Source organism: Oryzias latipes, chromosome 5 (assembly GCF_002234675.1).
Source record: "Oryzias latipes chromosome 5, ASM223467v1".
Classification (NCBI taxonomy): domain Eukaryota; kingdom Metazoa; phylum Chordata; class Actinopteri; order Beloniformes; family Adrianichthyidae; genus Oryzias; species Oryzias latipes.
The window spans coordinates 33,042,739-33,067,064 of record NC_019863.2 but is presented as its reverse complement, the minus strand read 5'-3'; the positions used below and the strand labels follow the sequence as shown (position 1 = coordinate 33,067,064).

At 47.2% G+C, this 24,326-nt stretch overlaps 1 protein-coding gene across 1 annotated transcript in view; it reads left to right on the top strand.

Annotated features, from left to right (window-relative positions):
• The window catches only part of matn4 (matrilin 4), a 62,846-nt gene that overhangs the window by 31,340 nt on the left and 7,180 nt on the right, over window positions 1-24,326 (top strand). The window contains exons 2-13 of the mRNA XM_023955360.1: window positions 699-839; window positions 1,433-1,608; window positions 1,695-1,853; window positions 2,443-2,674; window positions 3,070-3,192; window positions 4,178-4,300; window positions 4,467-4,589; window positions 5,479-5,604; window positions 5,729-5,851; window positions 6,541-6,663; window positions 7,487-7,584; window positions 7,693-7,824. Of these exons, the coding sequence (XP_023811128.1) occupies window positions 764-839; window positions 1,433-1,608; window positions 1,695-1,853; window positions 2,443-2,674; window positions 3,070-3,192; window positions 4,178-4,300; window positions 4,467-4,589; window positions 5,479-5,604; window positions 5,729-5,851; window positions 6,541-6,663; window positions 7,487-7,584; window positions 7,693-7,824 (1,614 nt within the window). The 5' untranslated portion in view covers window positions 699-763. The remainder of the gene's footprint in view (window positions 1-698; window positions 840-1,432; window positions 1,609-1,694; window positions 1,854-2,442; window positions 2,675-3,069; window positions 3,193-4,177; window positions 4,301-4,466; window positions 4,590-5,478; window positions 5,605-5,728; window positions 5,852-6,540; window positions 6,664-7,486; window positions 7,585-7,692; window positions 7,825-24,326) is intronic.

Below are 24,326 nucleotides of genomic sequence, written 5' to 3'. Positions count from 1 at the left end.
GATGATGAAGAGGCTATGGTGATGAAGAGTCTCAGGCGTGGTTCTGGTTTCTGCCACAGTGTGGACAGCAGCAGCAGATGTTACAGAGAACAGAACCGGTTCTTTGTGTTGATCCGCCTCACAGTCCGTATCTGATAAACGTCTGAAGAAGTTTTTCTGGATGTTAAACGCTGCCAAACTTCCTGGTAGACTTGAGGAAGAGCCCTGAACACAAATACATGTGTGTGGACTGTACGGTGGTGTAGTGGTTAGCACTCACATCACAGTGAGAAGGTCCAAATCCCAGCTGTTTTTTTCTGTGGAGTTTGCAGGTTCTCCTGGTTCCAAGGGGGGGGGGGTTCTCTCCAGCTTCCTGTCCACAAACCCTCTTCAGAGGTTTCAAACTGTCTGTTAGCTGTGAGTGTGTGTGGTTGTGTGTCTCTGTGTTGCCATGGAGTGGTGACGTGTCCAGGATGAACTCCACCTTCGCTCCATCCGCCTCCTGACCCAAAACAAAAAGAGGTTTAAAAAGTGAATGAATGAAGCTCAGCTGTGAGAGTAAATCAAACCCAGATGATGAACTTATATGAAAAGAAAAACACAAGCTTGAATTTAAATGATTTTTCTTGGTTTGTTTTTTTTTTTCCTACTTGGATTCCCAACTGTATCCGGTTTTTAAAAATGCACATTTCTCGCCCCCTCAACGGTCTTTTTCTCAGAGTCTGCCTGCTCCGCTTGAAGCCGGTCCAGCTGCATCGGGTAGATCTGCACCTGCAGGAGGAAAATGAGACCGCTCCGAGCATCAAGAGTCTTTGTTCTGCTGGGCCTGGTGGTCCTGACTGCAGCCAGACCAAGAGCAGGTAAATCTGCCAAAACAAGCAAAGGAGAAACCATTCTGCTGCCTTTTATGAGTGCAGTTCTTGAATTGATGCTGCAGACGGCTTCAGGTGCATCCTGGTGTGGAACTGCACTGAGCTGCTGGGTTTGTCTCATTGTCATGGGTAGAAAAAGGCTAAAAAGCCTTTCTGAGAGTTTCCAAGCTGAGTCCTGGCGTGATTGAGCCTGTCAGGGCGGTCTGCATGGTTTTTAGCTGAAACTCAGTCATGACCTCCGGCTTCACTCATGACTGCAGTGCTGGCAGAAAGAAAAGGGATCCAGCCAGCGTCACACTGACTAGGAAAAGCAGAAACTGGAGGTTTAGGGATGAAGAGATGACGCTGAGGAGAGAAAACTGTTTAAGAAGGAAAATGCTGGTGTCTGGGAAATTGATCATCAAGTCTTCAGCTCAGGCCAACATGGTCTTCACAGGGTTCAAATATGCAGTAGTCTGGGGAAAAGCGTTTCTTCTTATCTCAGGTTTGTGGCCAGCAGGACATTTATGCTGAGAAGCCAGAATGTAAAAATGGATCCAGCAGTTGTCCTGCCGTTTTCTGAACTTTGAATTGACCTGCAGGTCCAGACCAGAAGTGTAAGCCCGGCCCGCTGGATCTGATCTTCCTCATCGACAGCTCTCGCAGCGTTCGGCCTCACGAGTTCGAGACCATGAGGAAGTTCATGATCGACATCCTCAACAGCTTGGAGATCGGACCGGACAGCACCAGAGTGGGAGTGGTTCAGTATTCCAGCCAGGTACGCGGGAGCGTGGATCCTTTATCTGTTGAGTGTTGCGTGTTGTTTCCTCAGACTGGACTCAGCGAAACCCTTCTGGCCCTCAGGTCCGCAGCGAGTTCTCCCTGAAGACCCACGGTGACCTGGAGAGCGTGGTGGCGGGCATCCGGCAGATCGTCCCCCTGGCTCAGGGCACCATGACTGGACTTGCCATCAGATACATGATGAACGAAGCGTTCACGGCGGAGCAGGGGGACCGGCCAAAGGTAGGACGTCCAGACCGGGTCCTGGGTCAGACAAAGTTCTGCCGACAGCCCGGTTTCTTTCCACTGGTGACATGTTATTCTGGAGGGAGGGAGTTTTTTTACAAAATGACCCAACTTTACTGAGAATGGAGAGAAGAACTGACCGAATATTTTGGTTCTGAAGTAAGACTCCGGCTTCCTTTGACAGAACCTTTCAAGGATCAGAACATAAACCCGATTGTTTCTCTGTAATAAATGGAACCTGCAGGATTTTAGTTTGGATATTTTAGACTTCCTGTTCGCTTTGTCACCTTTGTGCTGTGGAGGGTGGTGCAGTGGTTAACACCTGCTGCCTCACAGCATGAAGGTTCTGGTTCAAATCCCAGCTGGGTTCTTTCTGCGTGGAGTTTGCATGTTTATCACTACGATGGATGCTGATTGGCTGCTAAAGAAGATGAAAGGAAATGTGATAAAGAGGTCAGAAGAAAGGGCCGGTTTGGTCCCACGTCTTTGGTCGACCTTCGTATTGTTTTTCTTCTGGCGGTATGACGCTCTCGATGAAATGGGTTCTCCAGATCTGAATTTCTCCTCCGTTTTCCTCCTCCTCCAGGTCCCAAACGTGGCTGTGATCGTGACGGACGGGCGTCCTCAGGACCGCGTGGCTGAGGTGGCAGCAGAAGCCAGAGAGAGAGGCATTGAGATCTTCGCTGTGGGAGTGGCCAGAGCGGACATGACATCACTGAGGGCGATGGCCTCCCTGCCCTTTGAAGATCACGTCTTCCTGGAGGAGAGCTTTGACCTCATTCACCAGTTTGGACTTCAGTTCCAGGACGCGTTTTGTGGTGAGGCGAGAAGCTCTGTTTTGGAAAACATGGCAGGAAAAGGTCATGATAAGCCACACAAGAGAGCCTCAAAGTTCAGACAGAAGCTTTTCCTCTGGATTTGACATCAACCGTTTCCACTCAAAAGCTTTTGATCCCAAACGGAGGAGTTTTATTTGAGGTAGTTGGAGTTCATGTAAAGTCAGAACCTCGAGTCCCTGAAGCCGTCCGTTCATGCTGTTTGGGTCAGACGGAACAAATGTGTAAAAAGTCCGGCAGAAAAAGGAGACTCCTCTCCCTTTCATAAGGCCGTCTCCTGAGTCGGATAAATCTTGTGAGGTTCTGGAAATGCGTTTGTTCCTGTTCAAACGCTTAACCTCGGCGGCGTGCTGACGGGTGGTGTCGCTGTGCTGCAGGTCTGGATCTGTGTAAGGAGATGGACCACGGCTGCGAGCACGTCTGCGAGAACTCGCCGGGCTCCTTCCACTGCCTCTGCAGCGAGGGCTACACTCTGAACGAAGACGGGAAGACCTGCACAGGTGAGCCTGCATCAACAGGTGACCTCACACCAGGTGACCTCACACCTGGTCACCTCACACCTGGTCACCTCACACCAGGTGACCTCACACCTGGTCACCTCACACCAGGTGACCTCACACCAGGTGACCTCACACCTGGTCACCTCACACCTGGTCACCTCACACCAGGTGACCTCACACCTGGTCACCTCACACCTGGTCACCTCACACCAGGTGACCTCACACCTGGTCACCTCACACCTGGTCACCTCACACCAGGTGACCTCACACCTGGTCACCTCACACCTGGTCACCTCACACCAGGTGACCTCACACCTGGTCACCTCACACCAGGTGACCTCACACCAGGTGACCTCACACCTGGTCACCTCACACCAGGTGACCTCACACCTGGTCACCTCACACCTGGTCACCTCACACCAGGTCACCTCACACCAGGTCACCTCACACCTGGTCACCTCACACCTGGTCACCTCACACCAGGTGACCTCACACCTGGTCACCTCACACCTGGTCACCTCACACCTGTGTCATGGAGGCCAGGCAGAGGGCAGAGCAACTGATGAACAGAACTCTAGTCCACAGGTTTTTTTTCAAATCAGATCCAACTTTATTTATAAACACTTCCATTTACAGTACAGTTCTCTGTGGATTTAGAACATAATAATAAATTAGATTTATCTCTGCTTTTCCAGACGTTCAAAGCTCTTACTCTGTGTCCATTATTCAGTCAGAGTGGGTGTTAACCTCTGACCCACAGCTGCCCTGGGGCAGACTGACAGAGGGCTTGCTGCCCCTCTGATCATCACCTGGACATTCATGCACATTCACTGGAGACAGAGACGGTGACGCGTCTTGCCCAAGAACACAACAACAGCTGGCTGGGGGGAGTGGGGATTGAACTGCTTACCTTTTGATCAACCACCTGAGCCAATGATGAGTTGTGTGTTTACTGTAAGAAAATGTGTTGTTGTGTTTTTCTCAGCCATCGATCTGTGCGCTGAAGGCAAACACGACTGCGAGCAAGTCTGCATCAGCTCCCCCGGAAACTTCAGCTGCGACTGCAGAGAAGGATACCGGCTGCAGGACGACGGGAGGACCTGCTCCAGTACACACACACACACGCACACACACACACACAGACACGCACACACACAGTCACATATACACACACATGCCTACACGCACACACATGCACACACATATCCACACACATGCACACACACACCTGCAGCTGTTTTCCTGACCTCTCCTCCCGCTCGTCTCCTCCACAGTGGTGGAATTCTGCTCCTTTGGGAACGACAGCTGTGACCATCACTGTGTAAATATGCTCAACGGCTTTTACTGCACCTGTAAGGAGGGGCACAGGCTGCAGGCCGACGGGAAGACCTGCCAGGGTACGTCTGAATCCCTTTCTGGGTCACTGGGTTGCTGGAGCCTATCCCACCTCCTGTCAGCAGCCTGTCACAGCGACACGTGATCTAAAGTCATCGATGTACCTATGAGGCCTTTATGTGGACTGTGAGGGAGAGACAGAGAATATCTGTGGGACTTAGTCCCATGTGTCGATGGATGAGTGAAGCCTCAGAAGGTTCGCTTTCCGTCTCCAGACTCTCCTCTGTTTTGTTCTTTGGTGAAGAAAAAGAGATGGACGGTTAGGAGAGACTCCGATCCTTCGTCTGAGGAAGACCAAGGAAATCCAGGCGTACGTTGTTGGGAAAAAAAACATCTAGAAAGTTTCGCTTTGAACCTTTTTTCCTGCTTATCCGGACGTCGTTTGAATTGAAATCCAGCTCCGACTGCATCTCTGTGATAATAAGTACTTCCTGTGGAAAAATATCTTTATTGCCGTGGTACATACCTTTGAGTCTGGCTCTGTGTAATGAGAGGGTTATCTTTATGAAGACCTTTCTGCAACCAACTGACTGCACATTAAGCAGCACGCTGCAGGGCTGAGAATGCAACCGCGTGTTTGAGCGTATTCATGCATGCAACACCTGCAGCAACACGGCAGAATGAAGACGTCAGGGTGGAGTGGCGGCGGTTTGGACAGAGACGGTCGTGAGGGACCCAAATAGACAAACTATTGAAAAAGGACTAAAAGCTGCAGCAGCTTAAAGACTCTGAGACTAAAGCGCAAAAGCGGAGGAAACTCAAAGCTAAACGTAAATAACTTAAAGGTGAAAAACCAGGTAAACTGAGGAGGTCAAAATCCCCACAGTTGCTAGTCTGTGCATCTGTGAGTCAAACTTTTCTGCTTGTGACCTTTTCAAACGTGTCGTGCAGCCATTGACCTGTGTGCCGAGGGGAAACACGACTGCCAACAAGTCTGCATGAACATGGGGCCGGCCGTCTTCACCTGCGACTGCAACGAGGGCTACACGCTCAACGAGGACGAGAGGAGCTGCACTCGTTAGTCCCACCCGCCCTCATCCCCAAATCTATTGTGTGCACGTGCATGCGCCCGTGCTTCTGCGCGCGAAGCAGCAAACGGTCAGCAGGGGCACTGACGGCTCTGTGCATGTTTGTCGTGCAGCCATTGACCTGTGTGCCGAGGGGAAGCACGACTGTGAGCAGGTCTGCATCAGCGCACCTGGAGTGTTCACCTGTGACTGCCGCAAAGGTTTCAGGCTCAACCACGACAAGAAGACCTGCACAAGTCAGTCCATCCCGCCATCCGTCTGAATGCACCCTGCATGCAGAGGCTCCGCCTCCTGAAAACTTGCTCTGAAAGAAAAGGTTCTCAGGAAAACATATTGATCAGGATGAAACCTGATCAGATTATAAATGATGATCAGCAGTTCAATGAAAGCAGTATAACGAATACATCAGACCCTCCAGGATTGGTCAGCATTATGCACGAATGTTGCAGCACCACAATGCTAAATTCCCAGACACTTCTGCAGACTTTGAACTCAACGTTAAGTCATTCTCTGTTTTGGTTTAACTGTCAAAAAGTTCTGGCCGCTTTTGACTTTTGTTCTTTCTCCAACTCACAGGTGGAAGGAGAACAAAACTGATTTTACTTCCCCTCCCATGAAAATCAGCCATGTTGGCATCAGAGTCACTGGAAAGACGATTGATTGTTAGATGGCTGTCGTTTGTATCTGAGCCTCTAGGCCTGAGTGGTGGTTGAGTTTTTGGCCTTGGTGCAGGAATTGCTGCGATCGCAGCATCACAACATCCTGGAGGGACAGATAAGCCACCAAACACTGTAGAACACTGTTGGAATCTTTGTGACAGAGTCAAACCGCCGATCGTTTGCCGTCGTTGTGTCAGGACTTGCATTGCTGCTAAACACGTTGCGTTTTCTGGTGGAAAACACGATTGCCCTGACTTCTGTTTCAGACATGGAGATGTGCAGCTCGGTTCAGCACGGCTGTGAGCATCAGTGCGTGAACACGCCCGGATCTTATTACTGCGTCTGTCCTGAAGGGCAGCTGCTGCAGGACGACGGCAAGAGCTGCGGCGGTGAGTCCGACCTCTGACCTAAAACCTGACCGGACCGTCGGCTAATGAACTGAGCTGCTAGCCTATAATGACTCGCCATAGAATGTGGGAGGGATTATCGATGACGTGACACGAAGACAGCAGGAGGCCTGTACGACAGAAATATCCGAATGCGACTTTTAAGGCGGAAGGGGTTTGACGCCTCAGAGAAAAAAAACGGAAAATGGAGCAAACCATTGACTGAACCAGGGGACTGGACTGAGACCTGAGATCCAGAACGGTTCTTCTGAGCAATAGAACGACAGAGGAACAGCTGATTGTTTCTCTATAGAGGTCTACGGGACTTTGGCCTCTTGGAACCACTTGGTTAGAACACCAGGGGGAGGGGCCAGTATGCCTACTTCCTGTTTGGAACACCAGGGGGAGGGGCCATAGTGGGTACTTCTGTCTGGAATGCCAAGGGGAGGGGCCACTCAGTCCAGTTCGCAGATACAGTCAATGGAAGCAAACCCGAGGAAAAGAACTGCTCAGATCAAGTCAGAGTTGTCTGTGGAGAAGTAAACTCCCAAACGAACAGGAAGAACGAAAATGCTCGTTACTCTTTTTAAATAAAGCTTTTTAGTTTTGACTGTTGATGGACCCGTTTTTCTTTTTTTACTTTAAAAAACAGCGGGATGCTAAACAACCAAAAACCAGTTTTCCTTCCAGACACGGTTCTTAGTCATGTTACAAACCAGAACACGAGTGTTTGCAGAAAGGCTGTTTTTTTTCATGCGTGTTGTTGTGACGTCACTATGTAGCGTTTCCAGCTGCGTTTGCTTCATCATTGCCTCCTCTTCCTCAGCCTGCACGTCTGCCAACATTGACCTGGTGCTTCTGATCGATGGCTCCAAAAGTGTTCGTCCTCAAAACTTTGAGCTGGTGAAAAAGTTCGTCAACCAGGTGCAGCACACCTGAGAACCCGCACACATCCATGCTGGAGTTTCCTTTCATGTCTTTTGCTCGTTAACGGATTCAGATTTTTGACATCACTTTGTGGAATGAATCCAGGTCGTGGACTCTTTGGATGTGTCCGCCCACGGTACCAGAGTGGGCCTGGTTCAGTACTCCAGCCGGGTCCGAACAGAGTTTCCTCTCAACATGTACCACACAGCTGAGGACATCAAAGCCGCCGTCATGAAGGTAACCCCACCCCCGATGCGGATCAAACGTGGAGTACTGAGTTGTTTCCAGGTGGAGTACATGTAGATTGATTACTGAGGTGTTTCCAGAAGGAGTACATGTAGATGGAGTACTGAGGTGTTTCCAGGTGGAGTACATGTAGATGGAGTACTGAGGTGTTTCCAGAAGGAGTACATGTAGATGGAGTACTGAGGTGTTTCCAGGTGGAGTACATGTAGATTGAGTACTGAGGTGTTTCCAGATGGAGTACATGTAGATGGAGTACTGAGGTGTTTCCAGGTGGAGTACATGTAGATGGAGTACTGAGGTGTTTCCAGATGGAGTACATGTAGATGGAGTACTGAGGTGTTTCCAGAAGGAGTACATGTAGATGGAGTACTGAGGTGTTTCCAGGTGGAGTACATGTAGATGGAGTACTGAGGTGTTTCCAGAAGGAGTACATGTAGATGGAGTACTGAGGTGTTTCCAGAAGGAGTACATGTACATGGAGTACTGAGGTGTTTCCAGGTGGAGTACATGTAGATGGAGTACTGAGGTGTTTCCAGGTGGAGTACATGTAGATGGAGTACTGAGGTGTTTCCAGGTGGAGTACATGTAGATGGAGTACTGAGGTGTTTCCAGAAGGAGTACATGTAGATGGAGTACTGAGGTGTTTCCAGAAGGAGTACATGTAGATGGAGTACTGAGGTGTTTCCAGGTGGAGTACATGTAGATGGAGTACTGAGGTGTTTCCAGAAGGAGTACATGTAGATTGAGTACTGAGGTGTTTCCAGGTGGAGTACATGTAGATGGAGTACTGAGGTGTTTCCAGGTGGAGTACATGTAGATGGAGTACTGAGGTGTTTCCAGATGGAGTACATGTAGATGGAGTACTGAGGTGTTTCCAGAAGGAGTACATGTAGATGGAGTACTGAGGTGTTTCCAGGTGGAGTACATGTAGATGGAGTACTGAGGTGTTTCCAGATGGAGTACATGTAGATGGAGTACTGAGGTGTTTCCAGGTGGAGTACATGTAGATTGAGTACTGAGGTGTTTCCAGATGGAGTACATGTAGATGGAGTACTGAGGTGTTTCCAGGTGGAGTACATGTAGATGGAGTACTGAGGTGTTTCCAGGTGGAGTACATGTAGATGCAGTACTGAGGTGTTTCCAGATGGAGTACATGTAGATGGAGTACTGAGGTGTTTCCAGAAGGAGTACATGTAGATGGAGTACTGAGGTGTTTCCAGGTGGAGTACATGTAGATGGAGTACTGAGGTGTTTCCAGAAGGAGTACATGTAGATGGAGTACTGAGGTGTTTCCAGAAGGAGTACATGTACATGGAGTACTGAGGTGTTTCCAGGTGGAGTACATGTAGATGGAGTACTGAGGTGTTTCCAGGTGGAGTACATGTAGATGGAGTACTGAGGTGTTTCCGGGTGGAGTACATGTAGATGGAGTACTGAGGTGTTTCCAGAAGGAGTACATGTAGATGGAGTACTGAGGTGTTTCCAGATGGAGTACATGTAGATGGAGTACTGAGGTGTTTCCAGGTGGAGTACATGTAGATGGAGTACTGAGGTGTTTCCGGGTGGAGTACATGTAGATGGAGTACATAGGTGTTTCCAGAAGGAGTACATGTAGATGGAGTACTGAGGTGTTTCCAGAAGGAGTACATGTAGATGGAGTACTGAGGTGTTTCCAGGTGGAGTACATGTAGATGGAGTACTGAGGTGTTTCCAGAAGGAGTACATGTACATGGAGTACTGAGGTGTTTCCAGGTGGAGTACATGTAGATGGAGTACTGAGGTGTTTCCAGAAGGAGTACATGTAGATGGAGTACTGAGGTGTTTCCAGAAGGAGTACATGTACATGGAGTACTGAGGTGTTTCCAGAAGGAGTACATGTAGATGGAGTACTGAGGTGTTTCCAGGTGGAGTACATGTAGATGGAGTACTGAGGTGTTTCCGGGTGGAGTACATGTAGATGGAGTACTAAGGTGTTTCCAGAAGGAGTACATGTAGATGGAGTACTGAGGTGTTTCCAGAAGGAGTACATGTAGATGGAGTACTGAGGTGTTTCCAGAAGAAGTACATGTAGATGGAGTACTGAGGTGTTTCCAGGTGGAGTACATGTAGATGGAGTACTGAGGTGTTTCCGGGTGGAGTACATGTAGATGGAGTACATAGGTGTTTCCAGAAGGAGTACATGTAGATGTAGTACTGAGGTGTTTCCAGAAGGAGTACATGTAGATGGAGTACTGAGGTGTTTCCGGGTGGAGTACATGTAGATGGAGTACTGAGGTGTTTCCAGAAGGAGTACATGTAGATGGAGTACTGAGGTGTTTCCAGAAGGAGTACATGTACATGGAGTACTGAGGTGTTTCCAGAAGAAGTACATGTAGATGGAGTACTGAGGTGTTTCCAGGTGGAGTACATGTAGATGGAGTACTGAGGTGTTTCCAGAAGGAGTACATGTAGATGGAGTACTGAGGTGTTTCCAGAAGGAGTACATGTAGATGGAGTACTGAGGTGTTTCCAGAAGGAGTACATGTAGATGGAGTACTGAGGTGTTTCCAGAAGGAGTACATGTAGATGGAGTACTGAGGTGTTTCCAGAAGGAGTACATGTACATGGAGTACTGAGGTGTTTCCAGGTGGAGTACATGTAGATGGAGTACTGAGGTGTTTCCAGGTGGAGTACATGTAGATGGAGTACTGAGGTGTTTCCGGGTGGAGTACATGTAGATGGAGTACTGAGGTGTTTCCAGAAGGAGTACATGTAGATGGAGTACTGAGGTGTTTCCAGAAGAAGTACATGTAGATGGAGTACTGAGGTGTTTCCAGGTGGAGTACATGTAGATGGAGTACTGAGGTGTTTCCAGAAGGAGTACATGTAGATGGAGTACTGAGGTGTTTCCAGAAGGAGTACATGTAGATGGAGTACTGAGGTGTTTCCAGAAGGAGTACATGTAGATGGAGTACTGAGGTGTTTCCAGAAGGAGTACATGTAGATGGAGTACTGAGGTGTTTCCAGAAGGAGTACATGTAGATGGAGTACTGAGGTGTTTCCAGAAGGAGTACATGTACATGGAGTACTGAGGTGTTTCCAGGTGGAGTACATGTAGATGGAGTACTGAGGTGTTTCCAGGTGGAGTACATGTAGATGGAGTACTGAGGTGTTTCCGGGTGGAGTACATGTAGATGGAGTACTGAGGTGTTTCCAGAAGGAGTACATGTAGATGGAGTACTGAGGTGTTTCCAGAAGGAGTACATGTAGATGGAGTACTGAGGTGTTTCCAGAAGAAGTACATGTAGATGGAGTACTGAGGTGTTTCCAGGTGGAGTACATGTAGATGGAGTACTGAGGTGTTTCCGGGTGGAGTACATGTAGATGGAGTACTGAGGTGTTTCCAGAAGGAGTACATGTAGATGGAGTACTGAGGTGTTTCCAGAAGGAGTACATGTAGATGGAGTACTGAGGTGTTTCCGGGTGGAGTACATGTAGATGGAGTACTGAGGTGTTTCCAGAAGGAGTACATGTAGATGGAGTACTGAGGTGTTTCCAGAAGGAGTACATGTACATGGAGTACTGAGGTGTTTCCAGAAGAAGTACATGTAGATGGAGTACTGAGGTGTTTCCAGGTGGAGTACATGTAGATGGAATACTGAGGTGTTTCCAGAAGGAGTACATGTAGATGGAGTACTGAGGTGTTTCCAGAAGGAGTACATGTAGATGGAGTACTGAGGTGTTTCCAGAAGGAGTACATGTACATGGAGTACTGAGGTGTTTCCAGAAGAAGTACATGTAGATGGAGTACTGAGGTGTTTCCAGGTGGAGTACATGTAGATGGAGTACTGAGGTGTTTCCAGAAGGAGTACATGTAGATGGAGTACTGAGGTGTTTCCAGAAGGAGTACATGTAGATGGAGTACTGAGTGTTTCCGGGTGGAGTACATGTAGATGGAGTACTGAGGTGTTTCCAAAAGGAGTACATGTAGATGGAGTACTGAGGTGTTTCCAGAAGGAGTACATGTACATGGAGTACTGAGGTGTTTCCAGAAGAAGTACATGTAGATGGAGTACTGAGGTGTTTCCAGGTGGAGTACATGTAGATGGAATACTGAGGTGTTTCCAGAAGGAGTACATGTAGATGGAGTACTGAGGTGTTTCCAGAAGGAGTACATGTAGATGGAGTACTGAGGTGTTTCCAGAAGGAGTACATGTAGATGGAGTACTGAGGTGTTTCCAGGTGGACTACATGTAGATGGAGTACTGAGGTGTTTCAGGAGTACATGTAGATGGAGTACTGAGGTGTTTCCAGGTGGAGTACATGTAGATGGAGTACTGAGGTGTTTCCAGAAGGAGTACATGTAGATGGAGTACTGAGGTGTTTCCAGAAGGAGTACATGTAGATGGAGTACTGAGGTGTTTCCAGAAGGAGTACATGTAGATGGAGTACTGAGGTGTTTCCAGGTGGAGTACATGTAGATGGAGTACTGAGGTGTTTCCAGAAGGAGTACATGTAGATGGAGTACTGAGGTGTTTCCAGAAGGAGTACATGTAGATGGAGTACTGAGGTGTTTCCAGAAGGAGTACATGTAGATGGAGTACTGAGGTGTTTCCAGAAGGAGTACATGTAGATGGAGTACTGAGGTGTTTCCAGAAGGAGTACATGTACATGGAGTACTGAGGTGTTTCCAGGTGGAGTACATGTAGATGGAGTACTGAGGTGTTTCCAGAAGGAGTACATGTACATGGAGTACTGAGGTGTTTTCAGAAGGAGTACATGTAGATGGAGTACTGAGGTGTTTCCAGGTGGACTACATGTAGATGGAGTACTGAGGTGTTTCAGGAGTACATGTAGATGGAGTACTGAGGTGTTTCCAGGTGGAGTACATGTAGATGGAGTACTGAGGTGTTTCCAGAAGGAGTACATGTAGATGGAGTACTGAGGTGTTTCCAGAAGGAGTACATGTAGATGGAGTACTGAGGTGTTTCCAGAAGAAGTACATGTAGATGGAGTACTGAGGTGTTTCCAGGTGGAGTACATGTAGATGGAGTACTGAGGTGTTTCCAGGTGGAGTACATGTAGATGGAGTACTGAGGTGTTTCCAGAAGGAGTACATGTAGATGGAGTACTGAGGTGTTTCCAGAAGGAGTACATGTAGATGGAGTACTGAGGTGTTTCCAGAAGGAGTACATGTAGATGGAGTACTGAAGTGTTTCCGGGTGGAGTACATGTAGATGGAGTACTGAGGTGTTTCCAAAAGGAGTACATGTAGATGGAGTACTGAGGTGTTTCCAGAAGGAGTACATGTACATGGAGTACTGAGGTGTTTCCAGAAGAAGTACATGTAGATGGAATACTGAGGTGTTTCCAGAAGGAGTACATGTAGATGGAGTACTGAGGTGTTTCCAGAAGGAGTACATGTAGATGGAGTACTGAGGTGTTTCCAGAAGGAGTACATGTAGATGGAGTACTGAGGTGTTTCCAGAAGGAGTACATGTAGATGGAGTACTGAGGTGTTTCCAGGTGGACTACATGTAGATGGAGTACTGAGGTGTTTCAGGAGTACATGTAGATGGAGTACTGAGGTGTTTCCAGGGTGGAGTACATGTTTTATGTAGATGGAGTACTGAGGTGTTTCCAGAAGGAGTACATGTAGATGGAGTACTGAGGTGTTTCCAGAAGGAGTACATGTAGATGGAGTACTGAGGTGTTTCCAGAAGGAGTACATGTAGATGGAGTACTGAGGTGTTTCCAGTGGAGTACATGTAGATGGAGTACTGAGGTGTTTCCAGAAGGAGTACATGTAGATGGAGTACTGAGGTGTTTCCAGAAGGAGTACATGTAGATGGAGTACTGAGGTGTTTCCAGAAGGAGTACATGTAGATGGAGTACTGAGGTGTTTCCAGTGGAGTACATGTAGATGGAGTACTGAGGTGTTTCCAGGTGGAGTACATGTAGATGGAGTACTGAGGTGTTTCCAGAAGGAGTACATGTAGATGGAGTACTGAGGTGTTTTCAGAAGGAGTACATGTAGATGGAGTACTGAGGTGTTTCCAGGTGGAGTACATGTAGATGGAGTACTGAGGTGTTTCCAGGGAGTACATGTAGATGGAGTACTGAGGTGTTTCCAGGTGGAGTACATGTAGATGGAGTACTGAGGTGTTTCCAGAAGGAGTACATGTAGATGGAGTACTGAGGTGTTTCCAGAAGGAGTACATGTAGATGGAGTACTGAGGTGTTTTCCAGAAGGAGTACATGTAGATGGAGTACTGAGGTGTTTCCAGAAGGAGTACATGTAGATGGAGTACTGAGGTGTTTCCAGAAGGAGTACATGTAGATGGAGTACTGAGGTGTTTCCAGAAGGAGTACATGTAGATGGAGTACTGAGGTGTTTCCAGGTGGAGTACATGTAGATGGAGTACTGAGGTGTTTCCAGGTGGAGTACATGTAGATGGAGTACTGAGGTGTTTCCAGAAGGAGTACATGTAGATGGAGTACTGAGGTGTTTCCAGAAGGAGTACATGTAGATGGAGTACTGAGGTGTTTCCAGATGGAGTACATGTAGATGGAGTACTGAGGTGTTTCCAGAAGGAGTACATGTAGATGGAGTACTGAGGTGTTTCCAGGTGGAGTACATGTAGATGGAGTACTGAGGTGTTTCCAGTGGAGTACATGTAGATGGAGTACTGAGGTGTTTCCAGGTGGAGTACATGTAGATGGAGTACTGAGGTGTTTCCAGGTGGAGTACATGTAGATGGAGTACTGAGGTGTTTCCAGATGGAGTACATGTAGATGGAGTACTGAGGTGTTTCCAGATGGAGTACATGTAGATGGAGTACTGAGGTGTTTCCAGAAGGAGTACATGTAGATGGAGTACTGAGGTGTTTCCAGGTGGAGTACATGTAGATGGAGTACTGAGGTGTTTCCAGGTGGAGTACATGTAGATGGAGTACTGAGGTGTTTCCAGGTGGAGTACATGTAGATGGAGTACTGAGGTGTTTCCAGAAGGAGTACATGTAGATGGAGTACTGAGGTGTTTCCAGAAGGAGTACATGTAGATGGAGTACTGAGGTGTTTCCAGATGGAGTACATGTAGATGGAGTACTGAGGTGTTTCCAGGTGGAGTACATGTAGATGGAGTACTGAGGTGTTTCCGGGTGGAGTACATGTAGATGGAGTACTGAGGTGTTTCCAGAAGGAGTACATGTAGATGGAGTACTGAGGTGTTTCCAGAAGGAGTACATGTAGATGGGGGGGCAGGGCTGTAGATGAGTACTGAGGTGTTTCCAGGTGGAGTACATGTAGATGGAGTACTGAGGTGTTTCCAGGTGGAGTACATGTAGATGGAGTACTGAGGTGTTTCCAGGTGGAGTACATGTAGATGGAGTACTGAGGTGTTTCCAGGTGGAGTACATGTAGATGGAGTACTGAGGTGTTTCCAGAAGGAGTACATGTAGATGGAGTACTGAGGTGTTTCCAGAAGGAGTACATGTAGATGGAGTACTGAGGTGTTTCCAGGTGGAGTACATGTAGATGGAGTACTGAGGTGTTTCCAGGTGGAGTACATGTAGATGGAGTACTAGGTGTTTCCAGAAGGAGTACATGTAGATGGAGTACTGAGGTGTTTCCAGAAGGAGTACATGTAGATGGAGTACTGAGGTGTTTCCAGAAGGAGTACATGTAGATGGAGTACTGAGGTGTTTCCAGAAGGAGTACATGTAGATGGAGTACTGAGGTGTTTCCAGGTGGAGTACATGTAGATGGAGTACTGAGGTGTTTCCAGAAGGAGTACATGTAGATGGAGTACTGAGGTGTTTCCAGAAGGAGTACATGTAGATGGAGTACTGAGGTGTTTCCAGAAGGAGTACATGTAGATGGAGTACTGAGGTGTTTCCAGGAGGAGTACATGTAGATGGAGTACTGAGGTGTTTCCAGAAGGAGTACATGTAGATGGAGTACTGAGGTGTTTCCAGGTGGAGTACATGTAGATGGAGTACTGAGGTGTTTCCAGGTGGAGTACATGTAGATGGAGTACTGAGGTGTTTCCGGGTGGAGTACATGTAGATGGAGTACTGAGGTGTTTCCAGAAGGAGTACATGTAGATGGAGTACTGAGGTGTTTCCAGAAGGAGTACATGTAGATGGAGTACTGAGGTGTTTCCAGGTGGAGTACATGTAGATGGAGTACTGAGGTGTTTCCGGGTGGAGTACATGTAGATGGAGTACTGAGGTGTTTCCAGAAGGAGTACATGTAGATGGAGTACTGAGGTGTTTCCAGAAAGAGTACATGTAGATGGAGTACTGAGGTGTTTCAGGTGGAGTACATGTAGATGGAGTACTGAGGTGTTTCCGGGTGGAGTACATGTAGATGGAGTACTGAGGTGTTTCCAGAAGGAGTACATGTAGATGGAGTACTGAGGTGTTTCCAGAAGGAGTACATGTACATGGAGTACTGAGGTGTTTCCAGGTGGAGTACATGTAGATGGAGTACTGAGGTGTTTCCAGAAGAAGTACATGTAGATGGAGTACTGAGGTGTTTCCAGAAGGAGTACATGTACATGGAGTACTGAGGTGTTTCCAGGTGGAGTACATGTAGATGGAGTACTGAGGTGTTTCCAGGTGGAGTACATGTAGATGGAGTACTGAGGTGTTTCCAGGTGGAGTACATGTAGATGGAGTACTGAGGTGTTTCCGGGTGGAGTACATGTAGATGGAGTACTGAGGTGTTTCCAGAAGGAGTACATGTAGATGGAGTACTGAGGTGTTTCCAGAAGGAGTACATGTAGATGGAGTACTGAGGTGTTTCCAGGTGGAGTACATGTAGATGGAGTACTGAGGTGTTTCCGGGTGGAGTACATGTAGATGGAGTACTGAGGTGTTTCCAGAAGGAGTACATGTAGATGGAGTACTGAGGTGTTTCCAGAAGGAGTACATGTAGATGGAGTACTGAGGTGTTTCCAGGTGGAGTACATGTAGATGGAGTACTGAGGTGTTTCCGGGTGGAGTACATGTAGATGGAGTACTAGGTGTTTCCAGAAGGAGTACATGTAGATGGAGTACTGAGGTGTTTCCAGAAGGAGTACATGTAGATGGAGTACTGAGGTGTTTCCAGAAGGAGTACATGTACATGGAGTACTGAGGTGTTTCCAGAAGGAGTACATGTAGATGGAGTACTGAGGTGTTTCCAGGTGGAGTACATGTAGATAGATGGAGTACTGAGGTGTTTCCAGAAGGAGTACATGTAGATGGAGTACTGAGGTGTTTCCAGAAGGAGTACATGTAGATGGAGTACTGAGGTGTTTCCAGAAGGAGTACATGTAGATGGAGTACTGAGGTGTTTCCAGAAGGAGTACATGTAGATGGAGTACTGAGGTGTTTCCAGAAGGAGTACATGTACATGGAGTACTGAGGTGTTTCCAGGTGGAGTACATGTAGATGGAGTACTGAGGTGTTTCCAGGTGGAGTACATGTAGATGGAGTACTGAGGTGTTTCCGGGTGGAGTACATGTAGATGGAGTACTGAGGTGTTTCCAGAAGGAGTACATGTAGATGGAGTACTGAGGTGTTTCCAGAAGGAGTACATGTAGATGGAGTACTGAGGTGTTTCCAGGTGGAGTACATGTAGATGGAGTACTGAGGTGTTTCCGGGTGGAGTACATGTAGATGGAGTACATGAGGTGTTTCCAGAAGGAGTACATGTAGATGGAGTACTGAGGTGTTTCCAGAAAGAGTACATGTAGATGGAGTACTGAGGTGTTTCAGGTGGAGTACATGTAGATGGAGTACTGAGGTGTTTCCGGGTGGAGTACATGTAGATGGAGTACTGAGGTGTTTCCAGAAGGAGTACATGTAGATGGAGTACTGAGGTGTTTCCAGAAGGAGTACATGTACATGGAGTACTGAGGTGTTTCCAGGTGGAGTACATGTAGATGGAGTACTGAGGTGTTTCCAGAATGAGTACATGTAGATGGAGTACTGAGGTGTTTCCAGAAGGAGTACATGTACATGGAGTACTGAGGTGTTTCCAGAAGGAGTACATGTACATGGAGTACTGAGGTGTTTCCAGAAGGAGTACATGTAGATGGAGTACTGAGGTGTTTCCAGGTGGAGTACATGTAGATGGAGTACTGAGGTGTTTCCGGGTGGAGTACATGTAGATGGAGTACTAAGGTGTTTCCAGAAGGAGTACATGTAGATGGAGTACTGAGGTGTTTCCAGAAGGAGTACATGTAGATGGAGTACTGAGGTGTTTCCAGAAGAAGTACATGTAGATGGAGTACTGAGGTGTTTCCAGGTGGAGTACATGTAGATGGAGTACTGAGGTGTTTCCGGGTGGAGTACATGTAGATGGAGTACATAGGTGTTTCCAGAAGGAGTACATGTAGATGGAGTACTGAGGTGTTTCCAGAAGGAGTACATGTAGATGGAGTACTGAGGTGTTTCCAGGTGGAGTACATGTAGATGGAGTACTGAGGTGTTTCCGGGTGGAGTACATGTAGATGGAGTACTGAGGTGTTTCCAGAAGGAGTACATGTAGATGGAGTACTGAGGTGTTTCCAGAAGGAGTACATGTACATGGAGTACTGAGGTGTTTCCAGAAGAAGTACATGTAGATGGAGTACTGAGGTGTTTCCAGGTGGAGTACATGTAGATGGAGTACTGAGGTGTTTCCAGAAGGAGTACATGTAGATGGAGTACTGAGGTGTTTCCAGAAGGAGTACATGTACATGGAGTACTGAGGTGTTTCCAGGTGGAGTACATGTAGATGGAGTACTGAGGTGTTTCCAGGTGGAGTACATGTAGATGGAGTACTGAGGTGTTTCCAGAAGGAGTACATGTAGATGGAGTACTGAGGTGTTTCCAGAAGGAGTACATGTAGATGGAGTACTGAGGTGTTTCCAGAAGAAGTACATGTAGATGGAGTACTGAGGTGTTTCCAGAAGGAGTACATGTACATGGAGTACTGAGGTGTTTCCAGGTGGAGTACATGTAGATGGAGTACTGAGGTGTTTCCAGTGGAGTACATGTAGATGGAGTACTGAGGTGTTTCCGGGTGGAGTACATGTAGATGGAGTACTGAGGTGTTTCCAGAAGGAGTACATGTAGATGGAGTACTGAGGTGTTTCCAGAAGAAGTACATGTAGATGGAGTACTGAGGTGTTTCCAGGTGGAGTACATGTAGATGGAGTACTGAGGTGTTTCCAGGTGGAGTACATGTAGATGGAGTACTGAGGTGTTTCCAGGTGGAGTACATGTAGATGGAGTACTGAGGTGTTTCCGGTGGAGTACATGTAGATGGAGTACTGAGGTGTTTCCAGAAGGAGTACATGTAGATGGAGTACTGAGGTGTTTCCAGAAGGAGTACATGTAGATGGAGTACTGAGGTGTTTCCAGGTGGAGTACATGTAGATGGAGTACTGAGGTGTTTCCAGGGTGGAGTACATGTAGATGGAGTACTGAGGTGTTTCCAGAAGGAGTACATGTAGATGGAGTACTGAGGTGTTTCCAGAAGGAGTACATGTAGATGGAGTACTGAGGTGTTTCCAGAAGGAGTACATGTACATGGAGTACTGAGGTGTTTCCAGAAGGAGTACATGTAGATGGAGTACTGAGGTGTTTCCAGGTGGAGTACATGTAGATGGAGTACTGAGGTGTTTCCAGAAGGAGTACATGTAGATGGAGTACTGAGGTGTTTCCAGAAGGAGTACATGTAGATGGAGTACTGAGGTGTTTCCAGAAGGAGTACATGTAGATGGAGTACTGAGGTGTTTCCAGGTGGAGTACATGTAGATGGAGTACTGAGGTGTTTCCGGGTGGAGTACATGTAGATGGAGTACTAGGTGTTTCCAGAAGGAGTACATGTAGATGGAGTACTGAGGTGTTTCCAGAAGGAGTACATGTAGATGGAGTACTGAGGTGTTTCCAGAAGAGTACATGTAGATGGAGTACTGAGGTGTTTCCAGGTGGAGTACATGTAGATGGAGTACTGAGGTGTTTCCGGGGAGTACATGTAGATGGAGTACTGAGGTGTTTCCAGAAGGAGTACATGTAGATGGAGTACTGAGGTGTTTCCAGAAGGAGTACATGTAGATGGAGTACTGAGGTGTTTCCAGGGGAGTACATGTAGATGGAGTACTGAGGTGTTTCCAGGGTGGAGTACATGTAGATGGAGTACTGAGGTGTTTCCAGAAGGAGTACATGTAGATGGAGTACTGAGGTGTTTCCAGAAGAAGTACATGTAGATGGAGTACTGAGGTGTTTCCAGAAGAGTACATGTAGATGGAGTACTGAGGTGTTTCCAGGTGGAGTACATGTAGATGGAGTACTGAGGTGTTTCCAGAAGGAGTACATGTAGATGGAGTACTGAGGTGTTTCCAGAAGGAGTACATGTAGATGGAGTACTGAGGTGTTTCCAGAAGGAGTACATGTAGATGGAGTACTGAGGTGTTTCCAGAAGGAGTACATGTAGATGGAGTACTGAGGTGTTTCCAGAAGGAGTACATGTACATGGAGTACTGAGGTGTTTCCAGGTGGAGTACATGTAGATGGAGTACTGAGGTGTTTCCAGGTGGAGTACATGTAGATGGAGTACTGAGGTGTTTCCGGGTGGAGTACATGTAGATGGAGTACTGAGGTGTTTCCAGAAGGAGTACATGTAGATGGAGTACTGAGGTGTTTCCAGAAGGAGTACATGTAGATGGAGTACTGAGGTGTTTCCAGGTGGAGTACATGTAGATGGAGTACTGAGGTGTTTCCAGAAGGAGTACATGTAGATGGAGTACTGAGGTGTTTCCAGAAGGAGTACATGTAGATGGAGTACTGAGGTGTTTCCAGAAGGAGTACATGTAGATGGAGTACTGAGGTGTTTCCAGAAGGAGTACATGTAGATGGAGTACTGAGGTGTTTCCGGGTGGAGTACATGTAGATGGAGTACTGAGGTGTTTCCAGAAGGAGTACATGTAGATGGAGTACTGAGGTGTTTCCAGAAGGAGTACATGTAGATGGAGTACTGAGGTGTTTCCAGGTGGAGTACATGTAGATGGAGTACTGAGGTGTTTCCAGAAGGATTACATGTAGATGGAGTACTGAGGTGTTTCCAGAAGGAGTACATGTAGATGGAGTACTGAGGTGTTTCCAGGTGGAGTACATGTAGATGGAGTACTGAGGTGTTTCCAGGTGGAGTACATGTAGATGGAGTACTGAGGTGTTTCCAGAAGGAGTACATGTAGATGGAGTACTGAGGTGTTTCCAGAAGGAGTACATGTACATGGAGTACTGAGGTGTTTCCAGAAGAAGTACATGTAGATGGAGTACTGAGGTGTTTCCAGGTGGAGTACATGTAGATGGAGTACTGAGGTGTTTCCAGAAGGAGTACATGTAGATGGAGTACTGAGGTGTTTCCAGAAGGAGTACATGTAGATGGAGTACTGAGGTGTTTCCAGGTGGAGTACATGTAGATGGAGTACTGAGGTGTTTCCAGAAGGAGTACATGTAGATGGAGTACTGAGGTGTTTCCAGAAGGAGTACATGTAGATGGAGTACTGAGGTGTTTCCGGGTGGAGTACATGTAGATGGAGTACTGAGGTGTTTCCAGAAGGAGTACATGTAGATGGAGTACTGAGGTGTTTCCAGAAGGAGTACATGTAGATGGAGTACTGAGGTGTTTCCAGGTGGAGTACATGTAGATGGAGTACTGAGGTGTTTCCAGAAGGATTACATGTAGATGGAGTACTGAGGTGTTTCCAGAAGGAGTACATGTAGATGGAGTACTGAGGTGTTTCCAGGTGGAGTACATGTAGATGGAGTACTGAGGTGTTTCCAGGTGGAGTACATGTAGATGGAGTACTGAGGTGTTTCCAGAAGGAGTACATGTAGATGGAGTACTGAGGTGTTTCCAGAAGGAGTACATGTACATGGAGTACTGAGGTGTTTCCAGAAGAAGTACATGTAGATGGAGTACTGAGGTGTTTCCAGGTGGAGTACATGTAGATGGAGTACTGAGGTGTTTCCAGAAGGAGTACATGTAGATGGAGTACTGAGGTGTTTCCAGAAGGAGTACATGTACATGGAGTACTGAGGTGTTTCCAGGTGGAGTACATGTAGATGGAGTACTGAGGTGTTTCCAGGTGGAGTACATGTAGATGGAGTACTGAGGTGTTTCCGGGTGGAGTACATGTAGATGGAGTACTGAGGTGTTTCCAGAAGGAGTACATGTAGATGGAGTACTGAGGTGTTTCCAGAAGGAGTACATGTAGATGGAATACTGAGGTGTTTCCAGGTGGAGTACATGTAGATGGAGTACTGAGGTGTTTCCAGAAGGAGTACATGTAGATGGAGTACTGAGGTGTTTCCGGGTGGAGTACATGTAGATGGAGTACTGAGGTGTTTCCAGAAGGAGTACATGTAGATGGAGTACTGAGGTGTTTCCAGAAGGAGTACATGTAGATGGAGTACTGAGGTGTTTCCGGGTGGAGTACATGTAGATGGAGTACTGAGGTGTTTCCAGAAGGAGTACATGTAGATGGAGTACTGAGGTGTTTCCAGAAGGAGTACATGTAGATGGAGTACTGAGGTGTTTCCAGGTGGAGTACATGTAGATGGAGTACTGAGGTGTTTCCAGAAGGAGTACATGTAGATGGAGTACTGAGGTGTTTCCAGAAGGAGTACATGTACATGGAGTACTGAGGTGTTTCCAGGTGGAGTACATGTAGATGGAGTACTGAGGTGTTTCCAGGTGGAGTACATGTAGATGGAGTACTGAGGTGTTTCCGGGTGGAGTACATGTAGATGGAGTACTAAGGTGTTTCCAGAAGGAGTACATGTAGATGGAGTACTGAGGTGTTTCCAGAAGGAGTACATGTAGATGGAGTACTGAGGTGTTTCCAGAAGAAGTACATGTAGATGGAGTACTGAGGTGTTTCCAGGTGGAGTACATGTAGATGGAGTACTGAGGTGTTTCCGGGTGGAGTACATGTAGATGGAGTACATAGGTGTTTCCAGAAGGAGTACATGTAGATGGAGTACTGAGGTGTTTCCAGAAGGAGTACATGTACATGGAGTACTGAGGTGTTTCCAGGTGGAGTACATGTAGATGGAGTACTGAGGTGTTTCCGGGTGGAGTACATGTAGATGTAGTACTGAGGTGTTTCCAGAAGGAGTACATGTACATGGAGTACTGAGGTGTTTCCAGGTGGAGTACATGTAGATGGAGTACTGAGGTGTTTCCAGGTGGAGTACATGTAGATGGAGTACTGAGGTGTTTCCGGGTGGAGTACATGTAGATGGAGTACTAAGGTGTTTCCAGAAGGAGTACATGTAGATGGAGTACTGAGGTGTTTCCAGAAGGAGTACATGTAGATGGAGTACTGAGGTGTTTCCAGAAGAAGTACATGTAGATGGAGTACTGAGGTGTTTCCAGGTGGAGTACATGTAGATGGAGTACTGAGGTGTTTCCGGGTGGAGTACATGTAGATGGAGTACATAGGTGTTTCCAGAAGGAGTACATGTAGATGGAGTACTGAGGTGTTTCCAGAAGGAGTACATGTACATGGAGTACTGAGGTGTTTCCAGGTGGAGTACATGTAGATGGAGTACTGAGGTGTTTCCGGGTGGAGTACATGTAGATGTAGTACTGAGGTGTTTCCAGAAGGAGTACATGTAGATGGAGTACTGAGGTGTTTCCAGAAGGAGTACATGTACATGGAGTACTGAGGTGTTTCCAGAAGAAGTACATGTAGATGGAGTACTGAGGTGTTTCCAGGTGGAGTACATGTAGATGGAGTACTGAGGTGTTTCCAGAAGGAGTACATGTAGATGGAGTACTGAGGTGTTTCCAGAAGGAGTACATGTAGATGGAGTACTGAGGTGTTTCCAGAAGGAGTACATGTAGATGGAGTACTGAGGTGTTTCCAGAAGGAGTACATGTAGATGGAGTACTGAGGTGTTTCCAGAAGGAGTACATGTAGATGGAGTACTGAGGTGTTTCCAGGTGGAGTACATGTAGATGGAGTACTGAGGTGTTTCCAGGTGGAGTACATGTAGATGGAGTACTGAGGTGTTTCCGGGTGGAGTACATGTAGATGGAGTACTGAGGTGTTTCCAGAAGGAGTACATGTAGATGGAGTACTGAGGTGTTTCCAGAAGGAGTACATGTAGATGGAGTACTGAGGTGTTTCCAGGTGGAGTACATGTAGATGGAGTACTGAGGTGTTTCCGGGTGGAGTACATGTAGATGGAGTACTGAGGTGTTTCCAGAAGGAGTACATGTAGATGGAGTACTGAGGTGTTTCCAGAAGGAGTACATGTAGATGGAGTACTGAGGTGTTTCCGGGTGGAGTACATGTAGATGGAGTACTGAGGTGTTTCCAGAAGGAGTACATGTAGATGGAGTACTGAGGTGTTTCCAGAAGGAGTACATGTACATGGAGTACTGAGGTGTTTCCAGAAGAAGTACATGTAGATGGAGTACTGAGGTGTTTCCAGGTGGAGTACATGTAGATGGAATACTGAGGT